Genomic DNA, 20,081 nt, shown 5'->3' with positions numbered 1-20,081 from the left:
AAATGCATGTCATGTTCCAACATACTGGTTTCAAGTATTTATATTATCCCAATCATATCCTCAATAAACTAGAGCACACCACTATAAGTATTCGCGATGATAGACTCTCTATGAATTTATTGGTAAATCATTTAGTCCTGATTTATAATTGTGCCCCTTGCTGCAATATTTTCATATGTTTTATGATTTAAGCCGTCGTCAATTGGAATAGACTTAACACAGATATGATAAATGCCAATAAATTTGCCAAAATAAATATGAAATCAATAACTTGAATTTATTTTTGTCATGTCTAAACAAAATGCATATCATAAACCACAATTTATCTATAAAAACTAAGGACTGGTATGTCTGGTATAAGCTTTTATTATTGTTGATCTTGGTTCATTGCGTCCTCTGATTAGATTTCTAAAATTATTTTGTAAGTTTGATCTGGGGATAAAAATTATCTATATAGCGTGGGGAAATATATACTGCTAACTCATAACAGAATGCGACAACGCCTATTTCGATTTGTATAATTTCGGATAGTTTTAAATAATACTTGCCGGCCTTTTGCCAAAATCCGGAAGAAAAAAAATTGTTGACACTTACCTCCTGCAAGTGTATTGATATATGTGATTTGTGCTAAATAATTAATTAAAAAAAAAGAGTTGTTGCATTTCACTATATGAAACTCCCAATAAATATGAAAAGTCATTTGACCAGATAATCAAAATTGTATGTTTTTCGAAGAATGTATGTTTTTCGAACAAGAGATGATAGAATGAAATTCAAAACAGTGTGGCTGTGGCCATTGATTGACACATTAAATTCATCCATTGACTGGGACAATTTATGTGAACGTTTGTCTGTAACGACCACTGTTCACGACGTACCTTCGATAGACATTTAAACTGTGGGGTCACCAAAGGTTTCTTAACGCCTTTAATTATAAAAAAAATCGAAAAATTAATCAGGAATAACCTTTATGTTTTGATTTATATAATTGATATAAATCAAAACATCGTGTTATTTCTGATTAATTTTTCGAATTACTTTATTAAGGTGTTGAGAACCTTTGGTGACCCCATAGTTTAAGTGTCTTAAAAAGGAAATAGTGAGCAGTAGTCGTTACATACAAACGTTCACCTAAATTATCCCAGTCAATGGATGAATTTAATGTGTCAATCAATGGCCACAGCCACACTGTTTTGAATTTCATTCTATGTTTCTGTATAATGTTGCGTGATCCCTATTTTTGTTCTTTTTCCAAAGAATGGCTTTGAGTTATTGGTTCTACTTTTGAATCGAATACAAATAAGATTGGTTGTAAACAAGTATAGAATTAAAGGTGCCGTTTATTTTTTCAACTCTGTATTAGCATACTAATAGTAATTTTGTATTGCGTTCTTAGGTTGCTGTACATCTATGTGTACCCTTCATTTCCTTATATTCACAAGAAGATGTCAAAAGACGTTCTCCTTCAATAGAAGCTAGTGACCCATTTTTTCTTCGTCATTGGAAAAATAATTCAATCCGCCACAAAACTTTTTCATTTGAGTAAATTAGATAATATTTCGATCGTATTCACCACCCAACTAATTACATTTTGCTTCTTTTATCAGATTTTGATTCGATTTTGCATCAGCATGGTAGAATTAAGAGTCATTTCACCGAAATTATTCGGTCTTAGTTAATCTTTCTTCTTCCAAATTAAAGCGTATTCAAAATGAAATAATAAAATTTACATATTAGTGTGATTTGATTAATGTTTAAGTCATTACATCCCAGGCAACCGTGTGGTATTTACATAGATTGTTTAATATGCCTCGATATGAAAGGAACTACACAAACTTATTTGTTTGGAATGAGATTCCGATACCAAATGATGTCGTAAAAACGAAGTCGTAAAACGTTTGCAAATGCAATAACACGTGTTATATGTTTCGTTCACATTGTAACAAATTTAATTTATCTCTGTTCAATTGACTTTGAATAAATGTCTCGTCTTTCCCCCAGTAGCTCTCAATGTTTACATGACAAAACTGTGAGATTTCCTAAAGAGAAAATAATGGGAAAACTTCAATTGAAATACTGAAGGTGTATAACAATTTGTTGGAAGTAAATTACTTTATATCCATTGATCGGTTAACAATAAATTTATAGGTTTTTATTCCCGTAGGGACTGCTTCGTGATGTAAGTAAGTAAATCTGTGAGGTCAAGTTATTTCATCAAAGATTTGTAACAAAGGTTAATGTTTTTGACAGAGGTGGGTTTTTTCCCGATTAGGCAGCAACCATTTGATTTTCTGGGGGGGGGGGGGGGGGGGGGGGGGCTCTATGTTTTTTTTTGGAAAAAAAGTTTGCTTCCAGTTTTTGGAGAAAAAAATAATTTGTTTTTGATTCTGAGAAAAAAAAAAATTGTTTGTTTCACCCTCAGCTGCCACTATATGTTATGCTAAAATTGAAAGAAAAAAATTGTTTTCGACTTGTCGCGAAAAAAATAGATTGTTTTTCGACGCATGGGAAAAAAAAATTTGTCCAGAAAAAAAACCATACCCCCCCCCCCCCCCCCCCGAAAATCAAATGGTTGCTGCCTTAGTTCAACTAAAAAACATTCATCTTAATTTATATACAGCTTGGTATTGAGATTATTTGGATTTTCTGATGCTGACAAGATTTTGATAGATCCAAGAAGTTCTTTGTTTGAAGAAATGTAGTACACGAACTGATTATTTTCATCTAACTGCTAGAACATATCTTCATACGTCATTCACCGTCTTCATTAATATTGTACTCTTGTTTGTACATTGTCTTCATAACTGTACTACCTGTGTACACTGTTTTCATTACTCTACTCTCTGTTTGTACATATTCGTTTGTCTTCATTAATTCATTTGTCTTTATTTTGTGTTTCTCTTTAGATTATCAGATTCTGAAATTCGTAACTTTATGCCGTTCCCATTTCCCGAATGTGACCTACCGAACAAGACTTATTACCGGACTTATACAAATATGAGCATCACGACGGATTTCACATGTGGAGCAGGATCTGTTCACCTTTCAGCAGGACATGAGATCACCCCCAGTTTTTGATGGGGTTCGTGTTGCCCAGTCTTTATTTTCTATGGTGTGTTTTGTATACTAATGTTTGTCTGTTTGTCTTTTTCTTTTTATCCATGGCGCTGTCAATTTATTTTCGATTTATGAGTTTGAATGTCCATCTGATATATTTTGCCCCTCTTCTATCGACAGTCATGGTTTTAAGGCATTTCCTGCAAGAACATTGTACAGCAACTATTCATACTACGCAAAGGTTCAATATCCTTTCGAAAATATAACAAATTTTGTATCTTTTGGATCATGAACTTGAGTATAAAATATTGATGAGTTGTAAGCATTATTTCTTGTTGTTATAGACTTATTTTTTCACATAGTTATGTCTGGTGTATCACAATCAAAACAAGTGCTGGAATATTTTAATCCCAAGAAAATAGTTGAACGTAAGAAAATGATAGAATTGACCACTATAGCATAATGAAATATTTACGTAAGTCATACAAGGATCAATATATGTCAGAAAATATAATGTCGAAAGATTGAAGGAGCGTTTAAGGTCCTTCATCTCTCTTCAAGTTCAAAGTAGTCTCGTACGATGTGTAGTCCCAGGCATTATTGATGTATATAGATTTCTTTTGTTCAGTAGACTACATCTTTTCACTCCGATTACGCGACAAACATATATATATAAAGACCTAATCTGACCCACTCAATTGATTACCTGAGCGTGTACAGAAAATAATTTAATGATCTCGTCCACACTGTCAAAAATGTCGAAATGTTTACAACGAGTATTTATAAAGATTTTTTTCCAATTTTATATTTATGAAATTTGATTAACTAGAATGTTACAGAAATCGTAGCCAATGTTTTGTTTTGATTAAAAACTTTTCAGCAACAAAAATTACTCAACTCCGACTGTTTTTTGTGCATTTTATTATACTTGGTACAAGTGAATTATGGCTCAACTGCATTCTTAAAAGGGAAGCAACCCCTGATAATCACTGGGAAAGTTTCACCCGTTTTGTGTCCAAATTATAAAAATCTAAACATGACTGGAGACCGTCTGACAACATCTTAACGTATTTTTCATACATGGTCTGTTTTGGTCTGACAACGTCGCAACGGATCTAAACAACTCGTTCTTAAAAGTCTTGACGTTTTTCTCTAGCGGTAAATCCAGTAAATAAAGATATGATCAGACCAAAATTACCGTTTTAGACTTAAATCGTGCTACTAGTGAAAATGTAGAACGCCCGTCAAAAATATATGTCAGTATAATGCATGCATTCAAATAATGGTCAATGTTCAAAGGTAATAACATAAAGCCATTGCAAAAAAATAAATGAATTAAAGTTTAATTATCAAATAGAAATAAGAAATATTCTTAATGGCAGGCACCCTGCTTTATTTTTTCTGGATTAAACAACCAAAATATTCAAAGCAGATAACTGTTAAGGGTTCTACAATTGAAACAGATAACCAAAACATATTGCGCACACCGAGTAGTGGAAATCACCGGAGGACTGCTATAATTGCTGACCTTCAGAGGTCAAATCGCTCTTGAAAAGATTAAAACGTAATTTGTATTGGTATTAATACGCTCGATTTCATTTTTTTTGTATTTCCCATCATACGGTAAGAGATGGTATTATGGCTATGTATTAGAAGCTTCTTTAACAGCTGATTTTAATAATGAAGCAATTTGATCTAACAAGGGAGGTTATGGTTATAGTTTATCTTTGATGAATGAGAACCGTGACTTGTTTGATATAAGTTATGATACTGCAATGAATAAACTTTACACCTCAATATGCAAATAATGAACTTCAAAAAGAAAATTTAACCTACCACAAATTGAAATATAAGAAGACAGTTAACTTTTCTTAAAGATTTTAAATAGCTTTTTCTTTTATTTAAACATTTTTTCGAAAGTACAGTGTATACCATATCAGAGATGAATGATAAATCAAGAATTTTAAAATTAAATATTTAAATCGAGCGTATTGTTAGTGATCTAAGCGGTGTAGAGATTGTAATGATGTATTGTTAGTGATCTAAGCGGTGTAGAGATTGTAATGATGAATGGTCATTGTTTACAGCATTAATCCAGAATCACATAACTGTTCCAAACACACAGACAAACGAAAGAGGCATACGAAAATAAAAACAAATCGGTCACTATGGCATAAATTAAAATTTTGTTTCTACTTCTCTAAATGTGATGAAAGTCATAAATTGTAGAATTCCATGCGCTTGTAATTCAGTGATCGTCGTTGGTTGGCGAGTGCTATTTTTGAGGGGTTTTTTTTCAGGAAAAAAATGATTTGTCATCAAGTTTTTAGTTTTCTCGTTTGGTGATTGTTTCACATTTTGTCATGTCAAGGTCCTTTACAGCTGATTAGTATAGGTTTTTATGTTGGTTCCCTCTGTAAAATATCCATCTTGTTCATCACGACTCGCGTACCAATCTGTATATGTTGGGTTGTTTTGTTGAACCCCATGTCATAACCTACGGTTTGCTTACACCCACGTCATTCGGACTCTTTGGAATTATATATAGTTGTCTGATTGGCAATTATACCATATCTCATCTCGTTATTTTTTTTATATAAATACATTATAGTTAGTATTGTTTGATTTTTATCTATAATGACGGGTCATTTTAATTAAAGTGTCGGAACATTACTTTTCTGGAGCACAGTGTTTTACTGAATCGAATGCGGTTGCTGAATTACAGCTTATCAACATAACATCTCTTCGTCAAAACATCAGGCTGATTTCTACATATCCAAAATTCACACTGATAAAAAAAATAACTTCCAACTGACTCAACAAACATAGAGAACGTGATATGTTCTTTCTCTTTTTGGTGTCTCGTTATATTGGATTCCATTTTTCTGCTTCGCGTACGAATCAAACGCCTCCCGTGTCAGACTAGATTCGTAGTAATTACAAAATCAATCTTTTATCCATAAAAATTCCATTGCTATCAATTCTTGTTATAGGAGTTTGGCGTTGGATAGGATCAAAATGGACTATTGAAAATCATCAATTGAAACCACTTGGGAGAAAGTGTAAATAATTAAACTTAACGTACAAATTGAAAGAAAAGACGACCTGATAAGATCAGCAAAGTTTTTGTGATTAACATATGTTAGTTCTTTTTTTAATTGGTTAATACACAGAAGACTCGTTAAAACAGAAGTAAAATCCACGTACGGGTCTCTAACTTACTCAGCTGTTACGGACTTTAAAGCTCTTTTTCTTATCAGTAGAAAAATACGTTTATTAAACTTCACATATGGTACCTTGGTTTGGTTCCTTGCAGTCTGTCCCAGTAAGTAAGACTAAAAGAAAGTTGCGTTTTATGGGTGCGGCAATTGTTGTTTTTAATTACGCGTTTTCATATTAAAAAAATGTATGTTTCAAAACGTCGTCTTGAATTTCAGCACAAGCTCTTTAGATGTGATTGCATTTGAATTTTGATTTTGGTTTCGCATATTTATGCACAAAACTGTCTGGTTTTGTGAATACTCAATAATTTGTGACTTTATTCCAAAAGTATTGTAAGGTTTGGAGGTGTTATATACACATGAACAATGAATTTCAAAAACTCATTAAAAGCTTACCGCAAATATTTATCTGCACTATTATCCAACTAACTGACATGGTGGGAATATAATGTGACAAATTTCACATGTATTTATTTAATGATTTGAAGTTTTTATGTTTGAAATGTCAGATCAATACATTTCTCAATCATATTAACATTACTACTATTATGAATAATGAAAAAGGGTGTTTCAATTGTTTGACATATAATTAGTATACCATAAAGACTGACAAACGAGTGCCTTTCAGAACTATTACTCTGTTTGGTTATATTTCTATATATACTTATTTAAGGCATTTGTGGTCAGTTTTAAGCAATACAATACAGGGGTTTTATAGGTATTTAAACACTATGTATGATTTCCTTTTGACATTGAGTACAAGTAGAAAAACAAGGCGCCAGAAATTTCTTTTATTTCAATAATTGTCGCCAATCTTGTAACGCATATAATGTAAATATGTAATAATTTATTTCATAATTGTCGAATTTAAATGTAATTGAAATATTAAAACTCATCAGTGTTTTTGTAGATAATATAAATATTTCGACTAAGAATGTGATTAAAATGTTTATTAATAATTTAAACACATTTATGTCATAGTTTGACACTCTCTTCTTTATATAAATATTGAATTGTCAAAAATGAATAATTCAGTACTTAAGACCGGAAAACTTCCCCTTCTTGATTTTAAGTATTTATTTGAATTATGTAATATAATGGCCAACATGTCAATCACAATTTTTAAATAGACAACTCTCTGTTTGAACAGAAATGGAGTTAATGCATTAAGATTTACACGGAAGGATGAAAAATTCCACGTGTATCAGAAACGGAATTAAGTTATTGTAATGAGAACAAAGTTAATGCATTTAATATCTCTTAAAATTGAGAATGGAAATGGGATATGTGTCAAAGAGACAACAACCCGACCATAGAGCAGACAAAAGCCGAAGCCAATAGTGGGTCTTACACTACTGAACATATGAAATACTTGCCACTGAACATTACGCAAATTAGAAACAATCAATACATCTACACAAAAGAGAAAGCGTTTTGCAGGGACCGAGAATAATAATGTAATGCCCTTTTGATTTGTGGACAACTAATGGATAAAGTAAATGTTCTGTAATCGTATAAAATGAATTCAAATTCATATGAAGTAACACGTGTTTAACAAACTTGAAACATTTTAATAACATATGCCACAAAATAAACATTTTGACTAATCAAAAATACAACAAAATTCATTATACTTACCAATGAATTGAAATCTTTTCTACAAACCACGTTTTTGGGTAATCAAAGGGGTTTTGGATTGGAAAAGTTTGTTTGAGAATGGCTTATCAATATATTTTGCTGATTAACCCACGATGTTTTATTTGATCATATAATAGAAAATTGAACCAGATGGCAGTTTGGTTTACTTGTTTTTGTTAACATGCATTCACGCAAACAGGAATGTACGGTTATAAACATACAATAACAAACACAACGGATCTTGTTCTTGGGAGACTATTATGAAAGAAAATTGTGATCGGGTCGGGAATCGTATTTATCTTTTAGAACCACATTCATTATCATATGACGCATGGCGGCTAAAAAAAGTTGCAATCTTTATTCATATTCACACTCTTGCGAATAATAACCACAAATCTAGGTAAGAAAAATGCAAAAAAAAAGCCATAGAAATATAAACGTAATCGATTAGTTGATATATATATACAGTTATCCAAAATGTGCCTACCATTCTAGCTAGTGCAATATCGATAATTAAATGAATGAAAACGTGAATTTTCAGCAATTACCAGAAAGCTATATCAATATTTCTCCGGTTAATCTTTCACTTGCATCTCTTTTAAATTACAATAAAAACACATTTCAGTATTTTTTTCGTGATTTGATCTATAAGTATTCTATATTGTATCATGATAGGACAAGATAATATAAATATGATTAATTATAATATTTAAAAAAAAAATGAATATCAATTACTAATACTCTGCTAGAAATCTTGATATTATCGCTAACACTATAATGCACTTGAAAAAGTCAATGAGTTCTGCAACAATTTTACGCAAGTCTTAATTTGAAGCATAGGGCCATATACAATGTTTATTTTACTGTATTAAAAAGCATAATTAATCTTGGTATTAAAACGATCCATTAACCATTGCAAAAATTGACAGACCTACAGCTCTCCTGGGAAACCAGTTTCCAGATACTTCACAAATGATCAAACATCATATCGGAAATTCATGACCAAAATAACCGATCAAGGTTTAAATAATTAATGATTGGATTTTATTTGCAATCCACGGAGATATTAGAAAAAAATTCGCAGTTACTTGGAAAAAAAGAGGCGAAATTACCAGACAAAATGGACACTCAAACTTACAAGTAAAAAAAAAAAACAACAGAAAATGCCATCGTCAAATAACCAAAAACGATAAAAATACAAACAACTGTATACAACACCCACCATAGAAAACCAGATACTGAGCAACAAGAACCCTGCCAAAAATCGGGGGTGATCTCAAATGGTTTAACAGATCCTGCTCCACATGTGTTGCTCGTGTAAGCACAAACCTATACTTTTCCACAAAACTATGTCATTTTACACCTCTGGAGAATAATGCAAAAACAGCAACTGAAAATCTTGCTGGACCATCTTTTATTTTGGACTTAAAAATAATTATAATGTAATTTAAAAGCATTAAGAATCTAACCAAAGAAATAGTTCTCCCCCTACTCCACAACAAAACCTCTTTTATCAATGCATTCAATTGATCGAAAAACCGGCAAAATAGTCAGAAATGAAGTGGTAGAGAAGCTCTTTAAGGTCAAATTATAAAATACTACCTTCACAACTGCATTCAGACAGAAATTCATTTGCATAGACTGGACATAATTTATCGCTTATCATATTCTGTCAGTTTTTGAAAAGTGATACCATTTCCTATTAAACTCTTCATATCTGATTTCATAGCTATTGTTGTCTACACAAATCAAAGATTCTTTCTGCCGATGAAAAACGAGGTGAACCTGTTGGTTCAATTCGATATGGAATGTTAGTTTCGGAGATAAATCTTCGCATTTTAATTGAAAGGAATAGTTTATTTGCCTGTCTTTCCCTTGTCTATTCACTTACATGAGCCAATATTGTAAATTATATATTTCATATAAATGCATGCATTCTTTGGTTATGATTGCACCTACAATGAATATTTTAGTGACATTGAAAAACATTCTGTTCATTCAAACACCACTAATACATTTTATTCTTATGTCTGTCATGAAGATGTATGAGATACATACTACGAAACAAGTGGATGCATAAGTTAATTTGTTTCTGCTTGAATATCTATTAAAACTGAGAAGCATAAAATCAAAAACACGCATTTCTGTCAGTATTACTTTTCAAGATTTGCTTCAAAAATAAAAAGTTCACAGTGCCTCTACTGGAAGTTAAATCTACGGGATAGACCATTGTCTTCTTCCCGTTTTGTCAATTTCTTTCTTTCTGTATGAACTGTTCTTTTAAAAATGCACCTGCCCTATTCGGGGTTCCTCCTTCGACCTCTCGGCCACAGTGGTCCCCATTTATTGTTAAGAAGTAATTATCTGTTATGGGTTTTAACATTATAGCCCTAATTATCATAAGTTAACGCAGTTGTCATGACCTTTTAATTTTAATGGTTTGTATTGCATTTTAAACATCCTAACCACTATCTTGTTTCACGAGCCTCACCTCCCAATACATTTATAACACTTCGTATATTATCTATGATCATACATTTGATAATCATTTTTTGACCAAATAGAAAATATCTTTTATTTGGCTCCTGTTTAATTCTTTCCGTGACTTAACAATTTTACTGTTGCTTACATCGATTGGAAGGCAAAACAATTATATGTTACACTGCCACTCAATTTCGAAAGTATGAATTAACTTATCATATATACATCTAGTATGTGTAATCTCGACGTTAGTATTACTTTACTCGCTTATCGTTTCGTTTTATATTAAGCATTTTATAAGTGAATCTAAGTTTTTGTCTTTTTTTATACTTTAAAACAGACGGTTACACGGTTATTTTCCTTGGGCTGTAGAAATAAAGTCACCCAGACGGCCGGGCTTCTATCACTCTATACTATGGAGGGGCTTTGGATATGTAAACAAATTGTCATGTCCAGTTTGATTTGGGATGTTAGATTCGATGGTCGTGTCATGATCTATACATGTCCATAGGTGGCCTGTGTCCCTTTTTCAGTCTGTCCGTTTCTAATATACCCTCATTTAATGTGGTAGTCTAAATGTCCATCTTAGATGAAAAAGGTCAAACCACTTTTGAGAACGTATATTTGTTGGTAAATTATTAATTTCTTTTCGCCCAGAATATGGAAGTACATTTTGCCACCTGATATAACAGCTAACAGCGGACAATTGATTCCCGAGAAACCGATTGAAATGGTCTTCTGAAATAATTGATCGATTAAGTCTTTTTTGTTTTCGTGCTTTCCTTTTAGTAAATGTTGCTTTCAAATTGCATAAAATTAATCCCTTACACGACCATATTGTTTAATAATACAATAATACTTGAACATTGAAAAACATAAATGAATCCCACTGCTTTTTTGTGCAGATTTTATTCAAAGTGAAACGACCTAAAATGAACTTCACATCTACGAAAGTATTTAACTAACAAAATCGATCTAATTCTACTTCGAGTTGGTTACATGGGCTGAAGTGTGATGTTACAAAGTTTAAGTTAAGATGTTAAGATAATTCCAATTTCATTTTAACAGAGTGGTTTGATAAGCATGCGCGCCGTACGGTGATAAGTTGGTTTTAACCGTCTCTATTGCTAATAAAGTTTTCATGTATCACTTAATGTCACACTTAATATCAACATTTTTTTAAACTGTCGGAACTCCAAACCAAAAGCCAGCTTTTCCCTGAGCATTAAATTACTATTGAATTTCTAGACGAGGAGAAAATTTACATTGATTTAGGCTGCAAATTTCAATTAAGACCACTCAGAATTAGAGACAGATATTTTCGTTTACAAACTAGTTGGAATACTGTACAAGTTCAGGTCGTACAAATTCATTGAAATTTTCTTAAGTATTGTTACAAGGTCTATTCTAGACCACTGTCGTCAATATTTCTTCATCTTATTTCTTATTGATTTATATTATAATTGATAAGAAAAGTAAGGGAAAAATAGATATGTAATGAAAATCGTATGACTGGGTTCGCTGGGATTATGAAAGCTGTCAAACAGAGAACGATTTTATAGGGAAATAGTGTTTTATTCCATTTAAGTAGCAGATTGTAGAAAAAAAAATTGTTGACATGTCAAGTATGGTTTTTAACTGACAGAATGTCGATAAGTACTTTAGGTTAAAATAACATAATAACCTTAATTACAGTTGATTTATCTATAATTAATAAATATTTCAGCTGCATCATTCACCATTGATGAGAAACATGTATTGGTACTAAACATTACCGTAAAGTCTACTAATTAAAAAACAAAAACAAAAAATAAAAAAATGTCGGTTTAGAACTTTCAATTGTTTTATATGTATATTTGAGTACCTACATTAATAAAATTAAATGGTACCAACCTTACTAAAGTAGACTCCATTTCGACAATAAATGTCTCTTCAGTGATGCCTGAGGCCACCATATTTAAACAGCCATGCAAAACCTATTAAAAAAACGAAAAGATTATAAACCAATAAAGGACAAACTGTATAGCCAAATCCGGGCAAAGAATCAGAGCTTTGCATGAAGGAGATATATATTCCTAGATTTAAGCATTAATACTATTAATATATATTTACATACTTTTTTCTTTTGACTTTCAGTTACTAGCTATTCATACAAGCGCATGACCGCTGAACCAACATTTTTGAACACACCAAGAAACGTTACCGTCCATATGAATGAATTAGCACAACTCCAGTGTAGAATCAAAAACTTGGGTCCGAAACAGGTAACTTTTTAATTTTAGTTTCTTGTTTATAATTCAGAGTTTAGTATTACGTCCCTTATCACTGAACTAATATACATATTTGTTTAGGAGCCAGCTGAATGACTCCTCCGGGTGCGGGAGTTTCTCGCTGCATTGAAGACCAATTGGTGGATTTCGGCTGTTGTCTGCTCCATTGTCGAGTTGTTGTCTTTTTGGCACATTCCCCTTTTCTATTCTCAATTTTAAATATATCTTTATGATAGACAGAAAAGAACTATTTATTTACCACTATAAAGTAAAGACTGCAGAATTTGTACCAAGTCTAAAATCGACGTTTTTTTTTCAAATATTGCATTTACATTGATTGGTTGGTTGATTAGAGTTTCAAGCCACTTTTCTGCACGTTTTTGCTATTTCGTAGCAGTCAGTTTCAGTATTGCCTCAAGAAGTCGGAATGCCGAAGAGAACCAACTGTCGGTAGGAAAACTAACAATACTAATCAATTAAGATTGGAGTCGAGCACCCCTGCCAAAATTACCAAGATCGGGATTCGAACTTACAACCCCAGTGTTGACAGGCTAAGATACAGTAGTTTAACTACTTAGACCAATTGGTCGCCGGGGCCCATTTTACTATTTACACTACTCATACAAATAATACATTTTTGTATATATTGAAGTGCTTACATAATACAGTTTACATATGAAATATTAATGTTTGGCAAAGTCGTATCGTAAACTACAGAGAATCTTACAAGTTTTAAAGCCATTATGAATCTATATCAAAGAAACAATAGAAACACAAAATATGTTTATAAAGATTGATTTGTCATTTGCCGCTTCTTTGATCAAAGTTGCATTGTAGCTTATAAACTTTTATTTTCTTCACCAACATTTTATTTCCTTATTATTGAAAGTGAATAAAATTGTGGGGTTAATGTTCATTAGACAACAAACAGATGAGACGTGTTGCTTCCAGTAATGCACAAGTGTCCATACAATTTGCCAAGGTCAAAATCGCTTTGATAAGTTGTGAACAAATACACCAGAGATCAGTAAAAACCAACTCAAAGTAACACTGCAACGACCTCTCAGACAATTAACATCTCGCGGGTTTTAAATTCATTTGTAAGCTATTATCTCGACCAGTGGAATTATAAAGATCAAGAAGAAAACATATTAACGATAAAATCCGACTATAGGAAAAGAATTTGAATTATCAATAATGTTGGAAGATTACAACTACACGAAGAACAAGACTCTATATGATATAGTACCATAAATTATAGAAGGAACTGAAGCAAGCTTGTGATTGTATTGACGTTTTAGATTTCATTGAACGTAACCAGTTTATAACTGATAAACCTATTACACGTCAGACATTTTGTTACTATAAACTATACTTCAAATCTTTACTCAATTAGCACATGTATAAACCTTATTACAAACGGGATGTCAGGGCCGTAACTACATTGAGGCAAATGAGGCAAATGCCTCATGTTTTAAATTTAAAAAAAAAAAGCTCTCTTCACTCTCTGATGTCGCCCCTGCATATTTTTCGTAATCCATGTTTCTATTTTACTTTTGGTTTTCAGAGTTGATGGTCTATTGTTTGTACTTCTGTGTTCCGGGTTTGTCGTTTGTTCATTTATTGTCCTACTTAATGACTAGTCAGAGTGTTGATATTCATTTGTAAACGTGTCACACTGTGTAATGTTGCATATCCACCGATGTCGAGGCATTATGCTAGAAACTATTTTAAAAATATACGATGCTACTGGACACAGGAAAAAGCGGTCGTTTCTGCATGGAGAATTGAACTTGATATCAAAGAATACGAAACTGCCTTTCTATATATAAAACCATACCCAATTTTTCAGGCTTAGTATGGATAGCAAAATTAGGTATTTTCTGTAGGTGAGATATGCACAGAAGTGATATATATGTATTATAAATATGGAAAATTGAATATCTTAATCAACAACAAAATTAAAAAAAACAACTGTATCACATATCCAAGCGCCTGCGGATAAAACTAGATAGCTGACATGGTTTAAATTAAAGTAAGACCACCAATTTCCCGGTATCAAATCATTTGTTGAAAAAAAAACATCAATTTATTGCCATATGACCTTTTACATTCAAGGGTTCAATTTGCTTTAAGTCGTGTTCAGACCCTTTAACAGAAAATAAAGGAATATGAAGTACACGTGCACGGGAGCTAATCGCACACAATGTACATGTATAGAAATAAATACAAATTATCAATGGTCAAAGTTTTTATTCCTGTTCTTCATCTTGATATCTGCTGGTAGGTCTTCAATAATGAGAGAATGATAAATACCGTAAAACAAGGTCAACATGGTCCCTAGTGTCGACTTGAGCAGTACTAGTATTTAACGTATATTACTGCACTAATTGCTGTCACTATATTTAAATCTAGTCATAAAAAATCTCAAGTCAGCACAGTACAACACAAGAAAAGACAGACAGGTCCGGTATTAATGATTATGAGAATTACGATTTTTGCTTTATCCTACATATCGGTCTTTTAATGTTTTGAATTTCCCTAAAACTGTAAAGTCTTAAATAACAATGAATCTATGTTTTTGCTTTGAGACCAGAATATTGTCGAAAAAATAGCCAAAAATGATCTGCGTTTCTATGTAAGAAAGAGTCCGGGAAACGCTCAGAATGCACGATTTTGCGTTATTTTTCTCAGAGCTTCTGGTGGCCTTAAGCGGCCCCTAGACCCCTCGCCAAATATTTTTCGCCTCGCTACGCTCGGCGAATATATTTTGCCTCGGTATTAAAAGGGGCTAGTTACGGTCCTGGATGTCGCGTCTTAATTTAGTAAGGGAATGTTATTTATAGATCCCGTAACTTTCATAAGATTCAAGTAAAGTCACTGAACAGATACTTTTAATAACCTTATTCTGAAAGCTTATCAGCTTAACACTGTCGTAAGATCTAAGGAAAGTGCCTTCATCGGTATAAACATATATTTCGTTTTTATTTAGTTTAAAAACTTTATAAATATGTTACTTATATTATATTTTGGCACTGCATAAGGAGGGGCATGCTTTTTGCAGACTGTTTATTACGTCCACAATTTCAATTCACAGTTGAATGCGTTTTGATTGAAATTGAGTCTAGGAAAACATTATTGAATTCCTCGTTGGAGTTGTCTTTGCATTGGGTTACAGTTACTGCGAATATTCGTAGATCAGTTCCCTGTGAGTTTTTACTTTTTGATAGTGTCTATTTGTATGCCAAGTGACGGTCTGATAAGTCAACCCTGTTTAATACACTGTCTAATGTTATAAGTTATATGATTCGCTACTGACCCCATACGGATCCATAGAGGGTTGGTAAAATCCATAGATGAATTTTATTCACCCTCTATGGATCCGTAGGGGGGTCAGTAGTTAACCGTATAACGAATTTATCGGACGCTGGCCTTTTTCTGCGGCGTTTTGTTGAAAAATAAACATTGAAACACAACAACATTAATAGATGACGTCGCCATTAACGCGTCATGAACCCCATATGAAACTTATTAACCCCATACGGTCTCATAGGGGGTCACCACGTGACGGCATTTAACCAATCACAACGTGATAATTCATCTGTGGTCCGATAATATGAGATAACTGAGTTCTTGTTAACGTGTCCAACCGCTGTATATTGTCGATATGGATGTCCGGATATAGGAGCCCATCATTCAGGGGTTGTAATTGGTTACTTTCTATCATACTTGTTTTCATTTATTGTTTTACACCAATCTGGCCGTTTCTGTTCTTTTTTTAATTGTTTCAAATTGACATGGAAAGCTTCTTTAAATTACTATATCGTAGGGTTTTGCGCGCTTTGTTGAAGGCTGTATATTGCTACAGTGTTGTTTGCATTCTCTTCCTAGGATATGATTGAATAAAATTATTTTTAACGTAAGAATTACAGTAACTGATGACCTTCAGGCAACCATGATTTATGGTTCATATTAGTATATATTACTGTATTTTTCAGGTGGCATGGCGAAAAGTATCCATGGATTGGCCATTGACTGTTGGTATTGTGACATTTGACCCTAAGGAAGATATAAGTGTTAGTTACAAGGATCTTAAAAAACAAGAAGAGGGATTGACGCAATGGGACTTAATAATAAAACATGCTAAACCTAGACATACGGGAATGTATGAGTGTCAGATTAGTGCAAAAAATGTGTATACTCACTATGTTTACCTTAAAGTGATAGGTAAGTTCATCCATATTGAGAACTGTTCTTTTGGTTCATACTTGCTGTGAACTGTTATTTCAGTTCATACTTGCTGTGAACTGTTCTTTCAGTTCATATCGTTCATATCAGCTGAAAACTATGCTCTCAATAATCGGAGTTCATAATTTATATCCTCTTTTTGCAGAGTCAATATATTGCGTGTTTTATTTGTCTTATGTTGATAAAGAATAACTCGGATGTATGGGGATGGTTATGTTTTTTTTAAACAAGGAGATACGAGTTTTGTTAATTGATATTTGCTTAACCGTAGATATCTAACAAAAGACTATTCGGTGAAACATATTAAATGCTAAGTATGAATATAACCAACTTGCATTCAAAGAAAACATATGTTATGCAACGATTGCGATATTATTACTATGATCATTTCTAATACATTTTGTTGTTATTGTTGTTAATTATATTGCTATGAAACTGAAACAAACTAATCAAATAAACATTTGATCTACTGTTCTTATCTCGCATTGGTAGCAAATTACAGATAAAGAAACGATTGTATGAATATAGGGAGATGTGATATTATTGCCAAAGTTTTACAGGCTTTATAAGCGCTCAACCCTCCCGTAATTTGGGACAGAGGTGAAACAACACCTAAAATTGAGAATGGAAATGGGAAATGTGTCAAACAGACAACTCGACCAAAGAGCAGATTACAACATATATTTAAGAATAGGCTTTAAAGATAAATCTAGTTGAAAAATGGCTTGACTGTCTAGGTCAGCACGAAGCACAACAAAAACCCTGACGAAAAGTAAAGGAGAACAAATAACCAATTTAAAGTACTCGTAGTTACTGAAAGTCGTTTCAAAGACTATTACAACTAACAAATTAAAAACCAATTCTTCCGAGAACAATTGAAGGTCTTTCCACCTCGATAATAAGAATGCAATATAAAAAACGATGTGAGAAAATGTCATTCCTTGTTGATGTAATTTGGTTCTTCAAATTGATATAAAAAAATAAGATTAATAGGTATATGCAGAAGACCTAATTGTTTTATTATGAACAGAATTTTTTTTTTAGCAAATGTCAAAATCTGCAACGTCAAATTGACCTTTAACCTTGACCTCAATTTCAAGGTCATAGGTCAGTCATCTAAAAATGGAAAATTTATAACATGACCTTGACCTTCTACCTTGATCTCAATTTCAAGGTCATAGGTCAGTGATCTCAAAACACTATTTCAGTCAAAGTGTTTTGGTTAACCCTTATAGGAGTTTTCTCCCCTTATGATCCGAAATACGGATTTGAAATGCATAAGGGGAGTAAACTCCTATAAGGGTTAACCAAAACACTTTGACTGAAATAGGTTGGAGTTGCGCCTTATTGTAAAAAGTCATTTGGCAAACACATCATATCATTTACTGTCACAGTTTCTGTGGAATAACGATAACAAGCAAAATTCAAAATTTAGAACATGACCTTGACATGTGACCTTGACCTCAATTTCCTTCAAATGGACCAAGGAATTCATATCAAAAGACTGTAGGCCTCTACGACTTATAACGTACAAACAGTTTGCTAAAATCTTTTACGGTTTTAGAGATATAGCGATAACAAGAAAAAGGGGACGTGGGGAGATAACTCCAATAAGAATAAGTTTTCTGTCACACAGGGTGAGATTTGAAACCCCCATTACTGTACAACATCATTGGCCAAAAAATCCATTCGATATGTTGTAAGACAAAAAAGCATCTCAAACGGCAGAAGAATAAAAATAAATTAAAAACCAATTCTTAAGAGATCAATTGAAGGTCTTTCCACCTCGATAATAAGAATGAAATTTAAAAAACGGTGTTAGAAAATGTCACTCCTTGTTAATGTAATTTGGTTCTTTAAATTGATATAAAAAATAAGATTCATAGGTATAAGACTTAATTGTATTATTATGAACAGAAAATAATTTTTAGCTAAAGTCAGAATCTAGAACGTCAAATTGACCTTTGACCTTGACCTCAATTTCAAGGTCATAGGTCAGTGATCTCAAATCAAAAGACCCCAGGTCAATTATTTGTATGGTTGTGGCGAAATACTGATTTCAAATACATAAGGGGAGAAAACTCCTATAAGGGTAAACCAAAACACTTCGATTGAAATAGGTTGAAGTTGCGCCTTTTTGTAAACAGTAAATGGGCAAACAAATATCATTAACCGTTACAGTTTCTTTTGAATAACGATAACAAGCAAAATTCTAAATTTATAACATGACCTTGACCTTCGACCTTGATTTCAATTTCAAGGTCATAGGTCAATGAACTCTAAACGAAAGACCGGAGGTCAATCACTTGTATGGTTGTGGAGAAATACTGAATTGAAATACATAAGTGGAGAAAACTCCCATAAGGGTTAACTAAAACACCTTGACTGAAATAGGTTGAAGTTGCGCCTTATTGTAAACAGTTATTTGACAAACACATCATAGCATTTACTGTCACAGTTTCTGTGGAATAACGATAACAAGCAAAATTCTAAATTTATAACATGACCTTGACCTTTGACCTTGACCTCAATTTCCTTCAAATGGACCAAGGACTTCATATCAAAAGACTGTAGGCCTCTACGACTTATAACGTATGAATTTATCCAACAGATCGCCTAGCTTAAATTTTCAAAGGGAAATAACTCCCATTAGATGTTTTCCAATCACTCAAGTCAAAATAAACCAAATCATTCTCAAGAGTAGACGAATAATTTGGTAAAAACAGTTTGCTTAAATCTTTTATGGTTTTAGAAATATAGCGATAACAAGAAAAAGGGGACGCAAGGAGATAACTCCTATAAGAATAAGTGTTTGGTCACACAGGGTGAGTTTTGAAACCCCCATTACTGTACAACATCATTGGCCAAAAATCCATTCAATATGTTGTAAGACAAAAAAGCATCTCAGACGGCAGATAAAAAAAATTAATCAAGAAAAACAAAAGGGTTTCCACGAAAAGTGGGAAGACCTAAATAAAAACAAAATTTTCTTCGACTGAAATGTCGACAATTACACATTCAACGACGGATTTGGTGTAAACAGATTGAAAAACATCATGACCTTGCACGTAACCAACATGTACTTATCGACATGATGTAGTTCTAGACCATAAGTGTTCATAAATTTATAACAATATACATTGAGCTGTTTCAATCTATTTTTAAA

At 32.7% G+C, this 20,081-nt stretch overlaps 1 protein-coding gene across 4 annotated transcripts in view; it reads left to right on the top strand.

Moving 5' to 3' along the window:
- LOC143072043 (zwei Ig domain protein zig-8-like) overlaps positions 1–20,081 on the top strand; it is a 55,264-nt gene that overhangs the window by 23,929 nt on the left and 11,254 nt on the right. For all 4 annotated transcript variants that reach the window (XM_076246823.1, XM_076246824.1, XM_076246820.1 and 1 more), the window contains exons 3-4: positions 12,534–12,661; positions 16,666–16,894. In XM_076246823.1, coding sequence (XP_076102938.1) covers positions 12,534–12,661; positions 16,666–16,894 — 357 coding nt within the window. The remainder of the gene's footprint in view (positions 1–12,533; positions 12,662–16,665; positions 16,895–20,081) is intronic.

This window comes from Mytilus galloprovincialis, chromosome 4, assembly GCF_965363235.1.
Source record: "Mytilus galloprovincialis chromosome 4, xbMytGall1.hap1.1, whole genome shotgun sequence".
NCBI lineage: Eukaryota > Metazoa > Mollusca > Bivalvia > Mytilida > Mytilidae > Mytilus > Mytilus galloprovincialis.
This window is presented reverse-complemented; position numbering and strand designations above follow the sequence as displayed.